Source organism: Neolamprologus brichardi, chromosome 3 (genome assembly GCF_056152115.1).
Source record: "Neolamprologus brichardi isolate AB-2024 chromosome 3, ASM5615211v1, whole genome shotgun sequence".
Taxonomy (NCBI): domain Eukaryota; kingdom Metazoa; phylum Chordata; class Actinopteri; order Cichliformes; family Cichlidae; genus Neolamprologus; species Neolamprologus brichardi.
The window spans coordinates 45,147,719-45,165,258 of NC_142106.1; the positions used below are offsets into that span (position 1 = coordinate 45,147,719).

Here is a 17,540-nt window from a genome sequence, read left to right on the forward strand (position 1 = left end):
AAGGTGATGAATGAATTTTCACGCATACAGCTGCCAAAATGTTCTTCTGAAGTCCCCGCACCCCCACCCTCCACCCACCATGAATATTTCGTGAGGGCAAACAAACCACCCCACTAGCTGAAGTGCTGCCTCGGATCACTTTGAAGAAACAGAGACATGAATCCGCCCCAGGAGGTTGTTAGATCACCCCGACAACTGCCTCAGCCAGACTGCTTTTTTAAAAAAAAATTTGTTCTTCCTGCTGCCTGAAGCGGCAAAACAGTGAAGCAAAGTTGGGTGGGAGAGAAGTCTGAAAGACAATGAAATTGCAGAAACATGTTAGATTGAGCTGAAGAGCAAATCACGATGTAGTGAGCAAGGAAAGCATCGTTTCATTTTTAACGCAGGCATCCTGGGGACAGCCCTGCGTGTTGTCCTGCTGCTCATGGACGCTAAATTCAGCAAGAATCAGAATTTCTTCTTATTGTTAACTTGACTAATCTGGTCTCCTGGGATACAAAATACACAATAAGAATACCTGCCAAATAAAAGCCCAAATTCTGTATATACACGGCAAAGTTGATATCTCTGTGAGCTGCTAACAGCAGTTAAAAACACCCAGATATAGACGGTGGAGAGATAATAGCACTAAAGCTACTAAACCTTTAAAAAAAATGATTCTTATGTGTTGTCTTTTTTGGCAAATGAAACTTAAAATATAAGCACATGGAGGTGAGAGAGAGTCTGTAAACATAACTGTAGAATAATGTACAAATTATACAGTTATTTGCAGTTTTATCATCGGTTCATTTTTGACAAAGCGTTGATATTTCATTTTTAAATGGCCCAGTTATCGTCTGTTTTTTAGGACACTCTTAGTGTAATGTGCATTTTCTTGTTAATTGATCAACAGAAAGGCATTTTATATTTGAGTGAAATTCATAACAATAAAACAAACTTGTGAAACTTGTGTGTTTCTATTAGCAAATGTTTGAACTGAAACTAATGAAATATACTCAGTGTACTCTTACATGCTATCCTCTTCCTTTCTATAATAATTTTGACCACTGGTTAAATACTGGTTACACATTTTTATGTGCATAATTTCCAGCTTTTCATTAAAATTATTACGCATGCAAATAAAAGTCTAAATGTAAATCGTGTCAAGAAGGGTGACACGATGTCACGGTTCCCTCAGCTGTCGGGTTTGATAGGGCAGTGCTGCAGACGAATCACGCAGGGTGCTTTAGCCTTGAGTGTCACTGTGATTTTTGAAGACTCCCAAGAAATCGATTTGCACTCATTTCTGCAAAGGACTCGAGCAGCTGAGTCACGATTAAGGAGCAAACTGGCCACACAGCAGGATTTTAATGAATCTTCACCTTGATGTTAAACAGCTTAAAACTTGCAGTTAACCCTGACCTCTGACCTTCCACGACTACAGAAAAGTCTCTGAGAGAACAGAAAGGAACATGATTTACTACAGAGACCTTTGAACTTTGCTAAATTGTTAAAAAATCATTAAAAAGAAACTCTCTGAACTCTTTTTACTCATTCTTTCTTTTGTTTCCTGCTGTCTTGTTTCTCTCTTCAGGACCCCACCAATGGCTATTATAACGTGCGAGCCTCCACCCACGATGAAGTCCGTCCTGCCTCCCATTCCACCATGCACTACTCTGACTACCGCTCCCCCACGGGAACACCAGGGGGAGCTGCATCTATTAGCAGCAGCACCGGTGGCTCAGGTGCCACAGCCAGCGGAGGAGCTCCAGGGCCCCCTGGCCCCCTCACGTCACCCGGACGCCCACAAGCCTGCTACGACCCGCGACCGCCTTCCAGACTGTCCCACATCAGCTACGCCCAGTTCAACACTTTCACCCGCGGGGGCCAGAGCCAGCAGCCCCCGGCTAACCCTGCCCCTGCCACCAGTGACTTCCCTGGAGACTGCAGCCTCTTGGACTCCACTTCCCAGCTGGCCTACGACAACTATGGATACCCCTACCAGACCTACCGAATGGGTTTCGCACCATCCAGCTTGGCTCCTCTGGAAGCCGGCCCGTCTTACGAGATGTACGGGGTAGGATCTGGGGTGGGCAGCCCTGGGGTTGGGGTTGGCCCAGCAGGCCCAGCTCCCTCGGGATCAGAGACTGGACTAGGAAAGTACGGCAGCTCCACTCGCTTCTCCTACACCTCGCAACACTCTGACTACTCCCACAGCCGGCACACACAGCGGATGCAGACTCACGTGTGAGACAGAGATGCATACCCGCCTCACAGTCTTAGCTGCGCATGAGGAAGCATCTTATAAATAGAGTCACACCTGAAAACACTCAGTCACAAATTGACATGCACACATTATCACACACTAACATGAACACACCCTACTAAACACAAACACAACTACAGAAGACAAAAAAAACATGACACACACACAGGCACAAAGTCAGACAACCATGCCCGTGAGACGGGGGTAGGGGAAACAAGCAAGGAGCGAGCAAAAGAGAGGGTGGATAGGAAGGAGCTTAATGAGACAGGGAAGGGAAATTCCACAGTTTGGAATTCCCTCACTCCCGATGCGTTTTTAAATCTGAGCTCTGAAAGAGCGGACGGCGCAAGTCACAATCAAGATGGGTAATGAGAGCAAGAACCCGAGAGAGGACAAGAGATCGCTGATCTTTGGAGCCCATAGCCTTTGCTGTGAACTGACGTTGTAAAATGATGAGAGAACGTCTTAAAAGCAAACTGAAAAACATAGTACAAACTGATCGGAAGAAACCTCAACCGGTGGAAGTCGTCCCTGGCCGTCATTTTAACTTTTCTTTTTGCTGGTTGACTTATTCAGTGATCATAGAGCACATATACATAGTAGCCCAGAGCGCCCTTGTGTACAGTGGCACTTGGCCGTCATGCCTGTCAGGCAGGGTAGGGGACTGTTGGGCTGGGGTGGGGCGGGGGGGCTCGGGGGGGTTGTCGTCATTTTGCACTGCATCAACAGTATTCATGCTTAGACGTCTTAGACATCTATATCTGTGTTATGTCTTCTTTTTATTTGCACACAAGACTAGAGCTTTGTATTCTATTTTTTAACATTACAGAATTATTTTTGTCAGTGTAAAAACATGTAATGTGTACGTACGGACCAAAACTTTGAACGAGAGCGCACGTAGCTCGGGCCTGAGGGAAATCCACTGAGACAAGAGTGCCAACAGAAGAGCCTGAATTCAGGTTGTGTTTCACATCAGAAGGCTGTATCAGTGTATAAAAGAAACCTAGTGCCAAGTGTTCATGTTGTTCTTCACCTTAGACCATGTATATGCAGTAGAAGCTCCTACTATTGGCGGCTGTTGCTTTACAAACCAGGCTTGGGGGCCTTGAGTCATTCCCAGACAGTTTTTTGTAGGCTGGAGCCTTTTTCTCCGAGCTCTGAGCTACAAGCCTGGTGCAGACGGAGAGAGAAAACACAGATGTTGGGTTTAGAGTGGCCTTATAGAGGAACATGTCATACATTTCCATTTTTGAATCATTCCTCATTGTCCGTCTGCCAAAAAGGGCCAGAGGAGAATGTGTAAGGAGAGGTTTAATGAAGGCTTGTCCACAATATTGACATGTAGTAGTGTATGACTGAGCGTGTGGGCGTGCGAGTGTGTGTGTGTGTGTGAGAGAGAGAGCGAGAGAGAGAAGGATCAAGGGGGAGTGCGTGGGCGTAGGCGCGCACATCGATTTGTACAGCGTGTTTGTATAGATGCGTGAATGACTGCGTGTGTACGGGAAGCATACTTTAAACACGCGGCGCCCCAAACGGAGCGCTCGCGCCACTATTGTATGCACTTGCGTGTGTGCATGTCTGTGTCTAAAAGTGTGTGTGTGTGTGTTTAAAGTATACGTCCATATCATTTCTCTCACAATCCTGTTACAGTACTTTTATACCTCTGGTAGGACTGTATCCTGTATTATTGTGTCTTTGAATTTAGAAAAATCCAATGTTTATCTTATTGTACTGTTCTTCGTAGCAGAGAAAACTGTTCAAAAGATGTACAACGAACGTTATCAAACTCTCATTTTTTAATTTCATTATCTTCAATATTTTTTAAAAATGGTATGTAATTATTTTTCCACAGTATTACATAAATAAAAGCACTGTTTTTTATAAAGTGTGGCATTTGTCATCTTTGAGTAGGTGGAGATTTTCTTAACATGCACTGCTGGAGCTTCAATTCTTCATTGGAGAGTCCATTATAAGTCTGTAGTATGTTTATAGATGGCAGCAGAAAGTGTTTTAGAATAATAATAATAATCTTTTAATACTTTATCTAATTTTGGCTGGTTTTGTAAAAACATTGAGTACGTCCTTTAATACAATAGCCTGTGATTCTTTTTACCTTCCACTGCTGTTTTATATCCAATGTACCTGCTAGAGGTTACCAGCATGGGGGTAATCATTCAAATTCTTTCCATATTTATTAGGATCTAATTATAGTTAAGTTTAAATACAACCAAGACTGCACATGGATTATTGACTGGATGCATCATTGTATGATAATATAAGTGCAATATCCATCCAGGACAGAGAGACAGACAACCGTTCAAGCTTGTATTTATGCCTGTGGTCAAATTAAGAATAACCAATTAACTATTAGTATAACTATTAGTTACTAAATAATGGATTGGGATTAAATAAGTTTATGCATCTTCCTGTTCATCTATTAACATGTAAGTTATTTATTATTATTAATGTTTTGTTTTCCTTTTGATTTGATTTGTTTGTTTGTTTTGTTTTTCTCTGTTTTTGTACTATTTTAACATGTTCAAAATAAAGGTACAATACAAATTAACCACCTGCATGTAGACAGTGAGAGGAAGTCAGAGTACCTGGGAGAACATGCCAAATCCACTTAAAAGACATCAGTTTGGATTCAAACCCAGGACTTGGCATGTAGATAGATATTTTGTTGATCCAAGAAGTGGAATTATTGATGTAAAAATGTAAGTTATGATATTAAATTGTTACTTTCATTTAATAAAATATATTTATAATATATAATATTAATAATTCTTTATATTTTTAAATCTTCGTAGACATAAAAATAGAAAACAATGAATTGAACTACATTTACCGACAGGTGGCAGACACGTTACCACGACTACAGAAGAGGAAACTCTTCTACGTCACTGGCCGGAGGTTGTCTAACAGCCAAGATGGCGGCCACAATGTTGAGGTCGCTTAGCAAACTCGGACGTCCTTCAACAAAATTGTTATTAGGCCATAATGTGCTGAGCCCTGGCTGTGCGCTGCTGCAGAACAGGTACGATAGCAAAAAGACAAACCGTGACTCCACGAGTTATCTTTGTCCTCATGACGGTCTTCGCTTAGCTCCTCACAGATATGCATGCCGAGAGGCTCATGCTAGCAAAACGCTACATAATCCGGCTTTGCTTCTATAAAACATCGCAGGGCTCGCCCTGTGCAGTTTAGTACTATGAAACTAAATGGAAAACATATTTATTGGCTGCTTGGCTATAACAAATGCCCTCAGCAGCTTGTTTAGAGGATAGGTTAGCATCTCCCACTGTCGGGTTAACTGGAGATCTGCTGTCAGCGTGTGTCAGTGTTTACTACATCGGTGTTTCATGGTCAGTGAGGTCAAAATGGTTTTAACGCATAGACAGAAAATTAAAGGTTTTGGCACAAGGATGAAAATAAATAGATAATTTGGATGATTTTGGAGGTGTAGTACGCTATGTTTAACTCAGCTCAGGGCTTCAGAAGGTCTCTGAACCAAATTCAGGGGGACATAAACCTGTAACTAGCATTATGCAATGCTAGTTACTGACATATTTATGCCTCTGTATATTTGCAATGTTCAGCATTAATACGTGCTATTTTATTACCGTGGCTTTCTGTTGCAGGACTCATGCAGTCAAAAACATGTACATGCTTACTACTTCTATAGGAGTTAGGAGGGCACAGAACAGCCAGATGGTGCTAATCAAATGCATTTGAATAACTGATCCGCAAATGTTACCACCTGCTGTTTGCTAGTTTTAGAGCATTCAGATGTGTGTTAATACAACGCCACAGTCTTTCTGGGGTGGAAGTCCCAACGAATGCAATCCACGGTCAGGCTGTGCAGTGCTCAGAGGAACTGGAAAATCCCAAGAGCTCCATCTTAGACTGTACAGGCCTGAGTTAGCATGTTAAGTGTTTAAATTCATGACAGTTCCCAGAGAAAAAGTTTGCAAAGTTGCTTCTGAAACCCCCCCACAAGATTTAATTATCATTTAATAATAGTATGTAAGTTCACGCACAAATCAGTGATTTGCTGAATGACATCACTTACAGTTTTGGCATTGTCCCACACATTCTGGAGGATCTGTGGTTTTTTTCTCATTGCATTTCTCGTTTCAGACTGTCACGTGCTCCTTGTCCTCCACCTGTCTTCTATCTTTTGAGTTGATAGTCCTTTTTTCATGTCAAGTTTGATCCTCAGACGTTTTCATTTGAGCCACACTGAGTGTCTCAGGGGAACTGTTGTTGCTCTCATGCAAAGTCTTTGGAAAGCTGTACCTTTTCTGGCTTCCTCTTCGTACACAGTTGTTTCAGTGTCTTCAGGCTTCTTTCTTGCATTATTACCACTTTTTCCACTTTACCTGGAGCTCAGCGTATTTCCTCATGTAGACACGGGGCCTTGGCAGTATGCAGAGTGCACAGGCCTGCTGGTTCAGAGTGATTCTGATTTACTTACATACACACAATGGCAAGACCAAAATAGACTAGTGCACACATTTCATAAACCTGATGGTAGTTTTGAGTGTGCGCTTGTTTTTGCGTGGGATAAGAGTGTTTCCATACATACTTATCTGCCTTCACACACATATGAAATTCATCCATAGGATTTAATATTATGTCTGCACAGAATTTCAGCTGTAACAGGTTCAGTTCTTCTGGGAAGGCTTTCCGCAAGGTTTAGGAGTGTGTTTATGGGAATTTTTGATCATTTTTTCATAAGTACATTTGTGAGGTCATGCACTGATGTTGAACGAGAAGGCTTGGGTTTCAGTCTCTCCTTTAGTTCATCCCAAAGATGTTCTATCGGGTTGAGGTCAGGATTCTCTCCAGGCCAGTCAAGTTCGTCCACACCAAACTCACTCATCCTTGTCTTTATGGACCTTGCTTTGTGCATTGGTGCACAGTCATGTTGGAACAGGAAGGGGAAATCCCCAAACTGTTCCCACAAAGTTTGGTGCAGGAAATTGTCCAAAATGTCTTGATATGTTGAAGCATTAAGAATTTCTTTCACTGGAACTAAGGGGCCGAGCCTACCAAACTGTACACTTGGCACAGTGCAGTCACACAAGTACCGTTCTCCGGTCAACCACCAAACCCAGACTCATCCTTCAGATTGCTAGACAGAAGTGTGATTGGTCACGCCAGAGAACACGTCTCCACTGCTCTAGTTTCCAGGGATGGAGAGCTTTATACCACACAATGCATCCGCTGACTCTGAATGGATGAGTGAATACTTAAAATGAGTAAATGAGGGACAGCTGTTCCAGTCGCAGAAGTATATCTACAAAGTTTCAAAGTCCAAACCTCAACCTCATTGAAACACTGTCGGGAGATCTTAGGAGAGCCTGCAGACCTCAATAATCTGTAGCCACATTGTAAAACTAAAACTTGGCCAAAATTCCTCTACAATGACATGAGAGACTGATAAAGTGATGCACAAAACAATTACCTGACTAAGTTCTGCAAAAGGTGGCCTTCCAAACTACTGAATCATTGACATATTTTGTTTTTCATGAAGAAAACCTTCCTCTCTGCATGTTTCCTTAATGAGCTACCACTAACGATCAGTCCTCAGGTTGGCAGGCTCAGTTTCAAGTAACATCTGATAATGAGGTTAAGGCTTTAAGCAGCACGCAGGTAGCCTGAGGCACCACCTTTTTGTACTGCAGGATCGTGTTAGCACTGATAAAGGTCGCCACCCAGCCTCATACCTACATCGCGTTAAAAATAACCTTGCTGTGTTTCACAGGCAGAAACAATGGCAGCCAGATGTGGAGTGGACGGAGCAGTTCGCTGGTGCAGTCATGTACCCCACTGCTGTTAATGAGAAGTGGACACCGCCCCCGTGGAATGGTAAAGACTGCTGTTCACTAACATCTACTCGTTTCAAATATTACTTTTTCTTTTAATTGTAACTGAAAGGGAAAATAATGAGCTGCCAAGACTGCGGGAGAGTTGAACACAGTCCAAGTCTAAATGTATCGTGTCAGACTTTGGCAGAGACAGAATGGTAAAACGTTTGACTTATTTCCATTTTTGTCCTCTGTGTTTTCTGTCTGCCAGCCTTCATTAAGATGGGAGGCAGGCATTCAGTGTCTGACTTACGCGTTTCTATTTCCACGGTGCAGTTGATTTAAGATGTGCTCATAGTTTGGGCAGTTTGTTCCGCATTATGGTTATTTGTTTGATGAAAACAAATGTGCTGGTCTGTCAGACTGGTCGAACTTTAGTTTGCTGTTTTGTGCTCTTTGTTTTTCAGACAAAGATCCTCCTGCAGAGAAGGAGGTGTCCAACCTGACGATTAACTTCGGCCCTCAGCATCCTGCAGCTCACGGTGTGCTGCGTCTTGTGTTGGAGCTCAGCGGGGAGTCTGTCAAGAAATGTGACCCACACATTGGCCTGCTGCATCGTGGCACAGAAAAGCTAATCGAGTATAAGACATACCTGCAGGTACTGAACAATGGGATGACTTAAGTGGTCTTTGTACTCGCCAACTTCCAGCCATTATATACAGTGGGGCAAAAAAGTATTTAGTCAGCCACCGATTGTGCAAGTTCCCCCACTTAAAATGATGACAGAGGTCAGTAATTTGCACCAGAGGTACACTTCAACTGTGAGAGACAGAATGTGAAAAAAAAATCCATGAATTCACATGGTAGGATTTGTAAAGAATTTATTCGTAAATCAGGGTGGAAAATAAGTATTTGGTCACCTCAAACAAGGAAAATCCCTGGCTCTCACAGACCTGTAACGTCTTCTGTAAGAAGCTTTTCTGTCCCCCACTCGTTACCTGTATGAATGGCACCTGTTTGACCTCATCATCTGTATAAAAGACACCTGTCCACAGCCTCAACCAGTCAGACTCCAAACTCCGCCATGGCCAAGACCAAAGAGCTTTCGAAGGACACCAGGAAAAGAATTGTAGACCTGCACCAGACTGGGAAGAGTGAATCTACAATAGGCAAGCAGCTTGGTGTGAAAAAATCAACTGTGGGAGCAATCATCAGAAAATGGAAGACATACAAGACCACTGATAATCTCCCTCGATCTGGGGCTCCACGCAAGATCTCATCCCGTGGGGTCAAAATGATCATGAGAACGGTGAGCAAAGATCCCAGAACCACACGGGGGGACCTGGTGAATGACCTGCAGAGAGCTGGGACCAAAGTAACAAAGGTCACCATCAGTAACACACTACAACGGCAGGGAATCAAATCCCGCAGTGCCAGACGTGTTCCGCTGCTGAAGCCAGTGCATGTCCAGGCCCGTCTGAAGTTTGCCAGAGAGCACATGGATGATACAGCAGAGGATTGGGAGAATGTCATGTGGTCAGATGAAACCAAAGTAGAACTTTTTGGTATAAACTCAACTCGTCGTGTTTGGAGGAAGAAGAATACTGAGTTGCATCCCAAGAACACCATACCTACTGTGAAGCATGGGGGTGGAAACATCATGCTATGGGGCTGTTTTTCTGCCAAGGGGACAGGACGACTGATCCGTGTTAAGGACAGAATGAATGGGGCCAAGTATCGTGAGATTTTGAGCCAAAACCTCCTTCCATCAGTGAGAACTTTGAAGATGAAACGAGGCTGGGTCTTCCAACATGACAATGATCCAGAACACACCGCCCGGGCAACAAAGGAGTGGCTCCGTAAGAAGCATTTGAAAGTCCTGGAGTGGCCTAGCCAGTCTCCAGACCTCAACCCCATAGAAAATCTGTGGCGGGAGTTGAAAGTCCGTGTTGCTCGGCGACAGCCCCAAAACATCACTGCTCTTGAGAAGATCTGCATGGAGGAATGGGCCAAAATACCAGCTACTGTGTGTGCAAACCTGGTAAAGACCTATAGTAAACGTTTGACCTCTGTTATTGCCAACAAAGGTTATGTTACAAAGTATTGAGTTGTATTTTTGTTATTGACCAAATACTTATTTTCCACCCTGATTTACGAATAAATTCTTTACAAATCCTACCATGTGAATTCATGGATTTTTTTTTCACATTCTGTCTCTCACAGTTGAAGTGTACCTCTGGTGCAAATTACTGACCTCTGTCATCATTTTAAGTGGGGGAACTTGCACAATCGGTGGCTGACTAAATACTTTTTTGCCCCACTGTACCTGTTAAATTATTTTGTATGCATGTAAGTATAGGGGCAGTTTGTATTATTTTTGTAACCATCCTCATTTAAATAAAACACGTTCTGCTGCAGGCTCTGCCCTACTTTGACCGCCTGGACTATGTTTCCATGATGTGTAATGAGCAAGCCTACTCTCTGGCTGTGGAGAAGCTGCTCAACATCCAGGCCCCATCCCGTGCACAGTGGATCAGAGGTACTGAGCATAAGTGGTCAAATATGAAAACTCCTGAAGAAATAATATTTTAAAAAACATTGTTTTGGAAGTCTTATTTAACCACTATTAATGCCAAATTTGCATTTTATAAATTATTACAATGTAGTTTGCACTTATGTACTCATATCTACATTTTTTTAATCTTTAGTTTGTATATTTAGCTGAAGGAAACTGTGGGTTTTTTTTTTCTATTTTCTGACAGACTTAATAGTCTGTCAGAAAATAGAAAAGAATAAAAATGCTATAAATGAAATAAATATAAATATAGCTAGGGGCAGGGATAGTGGGTAAAGTGGTTGGAAGGTTGGGGGTTCGAATCCACTAAACGGCTACCCTGAGGTACCCCTGAGCAAGGCACCGTCCCTACACACTGCTCCCCAGGGGCTGGATTGGTGGCTGCCCACTGCTTCACTGAGTGAATGGGTTAAATGCAGAGGCGTTAATGGGCTAATTTCCCTATGGGGATTAATAAAGTATACATTACATTATTGTTATGACTGTAAGATGAATCTAATTTAATGTTGTGCACCTTCATGGTACTTGCTCAGCATTGTTTTCTCTGGAAGTGTAAGACCTTCACTGGGCAAAAAAAAAACTTTTAAAGCTTGATTTCATGAGCATTTAACAAACGTTTACATTTTTTTGAGTTTCCAACAGCAGTTTTCTTTGTCTGGTATGTTTGTTTTTGACCCTTTGCTTTAAGATGCAGTTAAAAATGACACACTAGGGGGCGCTAACTAAACATAAGCGCTGCTACTGTCTTCTATTGGTCCATTACAAAGTTCACCGCATAGGCTGCACGGAGATGTTGTCACGCTCAGTGTGTTTCTGTGCCACAGACACGTGCCTCTCGCCTTTAGCCTTGTATGGAACAAATGAGGTTTCTGGTAGAGATCAGGCAGCCACAATTGCACAACATACATGAACTTGAACATCTGAAAAGACTACATTTTCCAATGTGGAGAGTAACTATCTGGTTGGTTGCTTGGATTCTTCCTCAACAGGAAACCGTGAGAACCAAGGATCAGAGTCGTAGTTTTGTTTCAAAGAGGATCACTTTAAAGTGGTGTCTGGCAACAAAAAGCATCAACTACTGTGTTGACTGTTGTGTACCTGCCTTTAATGTTTAGGCTCTATTTGTGAAGAGTTAACTTGACATATGAGCTATCTAGAGCTAACAGACCCTCTGTTCTAGCACTCAGTTATTGTTCCTGGAGCTTTTTTATCTGATTGAATTGATTGTTTGACCAAGTAATCACCGATCTAATTTCAAGAAGCATTGAAGTGTTTAAGTAGATTTTATTTTATTTTACGTGGACGCTAACAAAACATGTTGAACTCAAAGTAAAGTAAAACTTCACCAGTGAGCAGCTGGAACCTGTTTCCAGTTTGTTGAGCTCTGTTCTGTGTTGTTTGTAGTGCTGTATGGAGAGTTGACTCGCATCCTGAACCACATCATGGCCATCACCACGCATGCTCTCGACATTGGCGCCATGACTCCCTTCTTTTGGATGTTCGAGGAGCGAGAGAAGGTAACGGAACAACAATCACAAAGTGTACTGTGGTTCTAATCTGGGGATTGTTCTAGTTTTTTGAGTCCAGCCTGCTGCCAAAATCGCTGTATCTTTGATTCATAAACAGTAGCTATGTTCTCATCAGTTAGTGGCACAGTGACCTCCAGCTCTTCAGGTGTTTACTCAACAATGTCCTGTGTATGAGTCAGGATGTGGGCCACGTCTGACTTCACATTTTCACTGAGTCACTGAAAGTGTCCCAAAAATGACAGGACTGTAAAATGAGTCAACCGTTTGAGTCTGAATCCTGGTTTACGGCATCCAGCGTAGCATGAAATGAGGAGTTTGCGGCTCCACTGTGATGTCACTTAATTCCAGGTTGCTTTGATAGTGAGATTCGGGTTGTCTGTGTTTTTAGGTCAGAGTGTTACTTATCTTCTTTTTGACAATACCCCACAGATTCACTAAGGGGTTCAGCCAAGTCAAGCAAACACAGTAGTAAGTGGTCATCAAAGGATTTGGTGTTAGTGAAATGAAAACTGCATCATCATAAATCCTGACAACAGGTGGAATACACAGTCCTCCAAAATCTACGGCTACACGGTTGCATAAAGTACTAATAATACTAATATGCTGATAAAACAATGGTACCCCGAATAATCAAAGTCTAGAAACTTCACACTAACCTTCAAACATCTTGCATTCGGTGTCTGTTGACTAGACACTTGATTGCAGTGGCACCAGCCTCAGTCTACTCATTGAGAGTCTCAGTTGTCTCTCCCAAGAACCCCTCAGTTTTTGAATCAACTTCTTTTGACAATCCTCTCAACGCTGCAGTCATCCCTGTTGCACACACAGCATTCTGTGAACAGCCACCATCATCCGCAGTGACCTTCTGTGGCTTAGTTTCCCATTAAAGGGTGCTTTCTGGACATTTGTCAAGTCAGCAGCATTCACCATCGTTGTGTTTATGTGTACTGCACTTGACTGAGCAGCACACAGTATTTATACTATATGAAAAGTAACTGACTTAAATTCAAAGTGAAATATTCTAATAATTTGGTTATTGATTCATAGACAGAAAATGATAGAAACACTGATGTTTTAGTGAATTGTGTTAGAATATATTACATTTTTACTTTGCTAAATAACTGATGGTTATCACATTGCCACTGCTAGAAAGAGTTTTTTCAGGCTTAATAAAATTCTAAACACATTAGGTTGGTTTGATTGTAACAGCATTCATCAGTGAAATGATATCCTATCACCGCGATCGACTGGTACATACGATTGTAGCTTTTCTTTTAAAATAGGCCGTCTAATCCAGCGTATGTGTTGCAACAGGGCAGTTTGAGTTTTGCCACTAATCCTGAAGCTGTGACACTACTGTACATGGAAATGTGTGGGTTTTTTTTTCTTTTTCTTTTCTCTTTAAGTCTTTAATTCTTGTCTCCTCTCAGATGTTTGAGTTTTATGAGCGAGTGTCTGGAGCAAGGATGCACGCTGCATACGTCAGGCCTGGTGGCGTACATCAGGTAGGAGAAGAATTCATTACATTTTTATAACTAGAAAGTTCAACACTTCTCTAAACATGCTTTTTAAAATCTATCTATAGATACATATAGATTATATAGATAGATAGATGAGAGATGAAATCTAAAGATCAGTATAATATTGTTGCATTTGAATATGTTTCAGGACTTGCCCCTTGGCCTGATGGATGACATCTATGAGTGGTGTAAGAATTTCTCCATTCGGATTGATGAAGTTGAAGAGGTGAATGACTCCATGTTCTCCTCAGTTCTCCACGAGCTCTCAGCGAGCTCGAGCACGATGGGCGTGTGGAGCTTGTGGATGCAGTAAATTTAAAGTGACATTCATGTTGGATTTCCTTCATGCAGATGCTGACCAACAATCGTATCTGGAAGAATCGCACTGTGGACATCGGAGTGGTTTCTGCTGAGGAGGCCCTCAACTACGGTTTCAGGTAACCCATAAATGAAAGTTCACTGACATATTGGAAATTAAGTTACACTGATGACAATGATGGCTTCACTTGCACAGTAGTCAGCTGTTATTAATGCAGATACCAATATATCAGCTTTCTAAATGAATAAACAAACCCTCCTAAAGGGAAGTGACACTGCTGTGTCAGGGGCAAACACGTGTTTTCAGTCTTAATAATGGTGCAATCTGCCACAAACTTCTTAAATCAGTTTGTATAATTCATTTAAATATTCTCCTTCTGGAAGCTGCTAGAAATACACGTTTTTGTAAACCTTGAAATGCATCACTCTGCTTTTCCCACCACCAGTGGAGTCATGTTACGAGGGTCTGGAATCAAGTGGGACCTGAGGAAGTCTCAGCCATATGACAAGTACGATGAAGTGGAATTTGACGTTCCGATTGGAAGCAATGGAGACTGCTATGACAGGTAAGACTCGTCCAGACAAACAGCCCGAGTCTTCTCTATAGCAGCCCGGGTATGAGCACGCCAGAAGAATATTTGGTCTCTTTATTATATTTATTCTACGGAGCCCCGCAGGGGACATGGGAGAAAAAAAAATTAAGACGGACTTTTGCGGGATCTGGCAAAACTAACTCGGGATCTGGCAAAACTAACTCGGGATCTGGCAAAACTAACTCGGGATCTGGCAAAACTAACTCGGGATCTGGCAAAACTAACTCGGGATCTGGCAAAACTAACTCGGGATCTCGCATTCCAACAATGGCGGCAGCTACTTAGTTGTAATATTACTCTTTCTGGGTCACAAAATACACTTTTAAGATATTTTGAGGCGTGAATGTAGTTGTGTAAACGTCAGATATCTGCTCGGTTTACAAGACATCACATATTTGCAAAAGTGCTCCGACGTTTTCGGAGATCTGACACCCACTAGCTCGAAGCTAACGGGAGGTCGAGACCTACTACAGCCGGGAGGAACACCGCTTTCCCGGCACATCATGCCTCGACCTCCCGGTCGGCTTCGAGCTGGCGGCCTCCGAAGAATGCGGCTAAAACTTTTGCGAGATCTCGCAAAAGTCCGTCTTAATTTTTTTTTCTCCCATGCCCCCTGCGGGCTCCGTAATATTCTTCTACTGTCTCTTATTATTGAGCAGTTTAGTCTTTTTGAAATGAAATACTTGTGATTTATGTGAGTTTATCTGTTTCTTTTTTTACAAAAGGCTGCATATAGAACCAGGTCTTACCACTCGGCAGCTGCCATGGCGCATATCTCTGTTTCTGATCAAAGCAACACGATGTAAATTTAGCAGTAAATATGTCACCCAGTTTAAAACTCGACGTTCAGCCTGGCAACAGAAAACTTCACAGAGACATTATTGGCCAACTGTGTTTAAAAGGAATCCTGGTTTACGTGCCTACACGGTGAGAGCTTGATGCTCCTGGTTTTCATGAATGCAGCATAAATAATCAGAATGAGCCGTCACTCACAGACGGCAGAAGTTGGCGACCTCGTTTGTCCACAGAGTTTGACCTATTTTCTGATCACCCTCTTGGAGTGACTAAACATGTGGCTGCGTACAAAGCACATTGTGGTTCACCAGCCTCACTGGCATGAGTGGAACACATCCACTTCTGTTTTAATCAGTCAAAATGGCCCTGGGAACTATTTTTTCCTCCTTCAGGTCGATTTCCTGTACTATACTATACTGTAGTACTGTAGTTGTGTAATGCACTCTGAGCATGATGACGCCAGACTGAGTTGCTAACGTCTGCCCTCCACCTTCTCTGCAGAGTGTTTGAGGTGTATATCGTGTAGTGGCGCAGAGCAAGAGCAACATCAGTCCTGTGGTTTACTGCTACTTGTGTGTGTATGTGTGCGGCGCAGGTATCTGTGCAGAGTGGAGGAGATGAGGCAGTCCCTGAGGATCATGCACCAGGCGATGAACAAGATGCCAGAGGGCGAGATAAAGGTGGATGATGCCAAAGTGGCTCCGCCTAAGAGGTCTGAGATGAAGGTGTGTTGAGTAGAGAGCTTTCCTCTTTTGCATTCACTGTGCAGCCTGCAGGCTATTTACGTTCTTCTCTATATTTCATCACTCGTGTGTTATTTCAATTTCTTGTTAATTTGTGTTCACTCGTCCTTTTTCAGAGTTAGGACAGTTTTATTGTAAAACTCAATTAAATTTGGCTGCACTTAAGGCTGGAAACCACCTGTACTTCCCCTCACTGTTGTAATGTTAACACTCAATATACACTGATGCGCTTTTCTTTTTATGCTTTTATTTCCCCCACAAACTTTGTGTTATTTTGCTAGATGTCCATGGAGTCTCTGATTCACCACTTTAAACTGTACACAGAGGGCTACCAGGTCCCCCCAGGGGCCACATACACAGCTGTAGAGGCACCTAAGGTGAGAGCACTCAGTGTAGTGTAGAGTATAAGGACAAATTGTGCAGTCATCAAAGTGTACGACTAAGGCTTTTTGAGTCTTAATTAGATGGGACTTTGTTGTGGTGTAATATGCTTATTGGAGTGTGTGTGTGTGCGTGTGTGTGGCTTGCAGGGAGAGTTTGGTGTATATATGGTTTCAGACGGCTCCAGCAGACCCTATCGCTGCAAGATCAAAGCCCCTGGATTCGCTCACTTGGTGCGTACTTAAAAATCTCACACGACACTGTGAAATATTAAATACTCCCACCATCAATTATTCAGCTCATTTAACGGCTTGTCCTCTAGGCTACTTTGAGTTCATTAACTATATTTTATTAAGCGTTATGGAGCAGTTGTTTTTTTTGTTTTTTTTTTGTCCAAAGCTCTCCTCAGCTTCCTTCCTGTTCGTCTTAGCTCATGGGTAAACGAGCTAATGCAGTTGAACGTCGTCATTAGAATTTGGGTTTACAAGGCTAAAAATGTGTTTAAAGTTGCATAAACAAACTAATTGAGTCGTTACTGTGATAACTCGAGGCTATAATCTCATGAATTAAGGCAACTTTTGTGCTCTCGTGCATACTGGAAGCTTCACTTGCTCTAAATGTTACTTCGTGTTTGCTTCTTTCTAGGCCGGTCTGGATAAAATGGCCAAAGGACACATGTTGGCAGATGTGGTGGCCATCATTGGTGAGAATGTCACAATAACTTAAATACTTGCAGACATGCAGAAGCGAGCGTGCAAACGGAGCTGCTTCACATCGAGTGTTATCTTCTTGCAGGTACGCAGGACATAGTGTTTGGAGAGGTGGACCGTTAAAGCGATACTCTTAATGTGTCGCTCCCCCAGCGAGGACTCTCTCTGTCTGTCACACGACTATCTTGTCAGACGGGCTCTCTTCCTGTTCTCTTCACTGTAGTGAGCTTTTTGACAGGCGGCTTCGTTTATCACCATTCATGTACAATGCCCAAATCAACCTAATAAATATTTTATGTCTGAACAGTAAACGCATCT

At 42.6% G+C, this 17,540-nt stretch overlaps 2 protein-coding genes across 4 annotated transcripts in view; both read left to right on the forward strand.

Annotated features, from left to right (window-relative positions):
* The window catches only part of kirrel1a (kirre like nephrin family adhesion molecule 1a), a 34,170-nt gene extending 30,040 nt beyond the window's left edge, over positions 1-4,130 (forward strand). For all 3 annotated transcript variants that reach the window (XM_006802602.3, XM_006802603.3, XM_035912901.2), the window contains exon 15: positions 1,574-4,130. In XM_006802602.3, the coding sequence (XP_006802665.1) occupies positions 1,574-2,230 (657 nt within the window). In that variant the 3' untranslated portion in view covers positions 2,231-4,130. The remainder of the gene's footprint in view (positions 1-1,573) is intronic.
* Positions 4,131-5,136: 1,006 nt separating this feature from the next.
* ndufs2 (NADH:ubiquinone oxidoreductase core subunit S2) lies at positions 5,137-17,533 on the forward strand. The gene is made up of 14 exons (XM_006802601.2): positions 5,137-5,282; positions 8,016-8,119; positions 8,526-8,716; positions 10,477-10,597; positions 12,038-12,150; positions 13,593-13,667; positions 13,831-13,908; positions 14,034-14,119; positions 14,447-14,566; positions 15,984-16,113; positions 16,413-16,508; positions 16,662-16,745; positions 17,158-17,215; positions 17,308-17,533. Exons 1-14 carry the CDS (start codon positions 5,176-5,178, stop codon positions 17,343-17,345), a joined length of 1,401 nt encoding a protein of 466 aa, XP_006802664.2. The 5' UTR covers positions 5,137-5,175; the 3' UTR covers positions 17,346-17,533.
* The last annotated feature ends 7 nt before the right edge of the window (positions 17,534-17,540 follow it).

Excerpts from the sequence above, each read along its gene's own strand:
- ndufs2 (XM_006802601.2), top strand. The coding sequence starts at position 5,176 with ATGGCGGCCACAATGTTGAGGTCGCTTAGCAAACTCGGACGTCCTTCA. Across the intron at positions 16,509-16,661 it reads CAGCTGTAGAGGCACCTAAG|GGAGAGTTTGGTGTATATAT; the intron begins GTGAGAGCACTC and ends TGTGGCTTGCAG. Across the intron at positions 17,216-17,307 it reads AGATGTGGTGGCCATCATTG|GTACGCAGGACATAGTGTTT; the intron begins GTGAGAATGTCA and ends ATCTTCTTGCAG.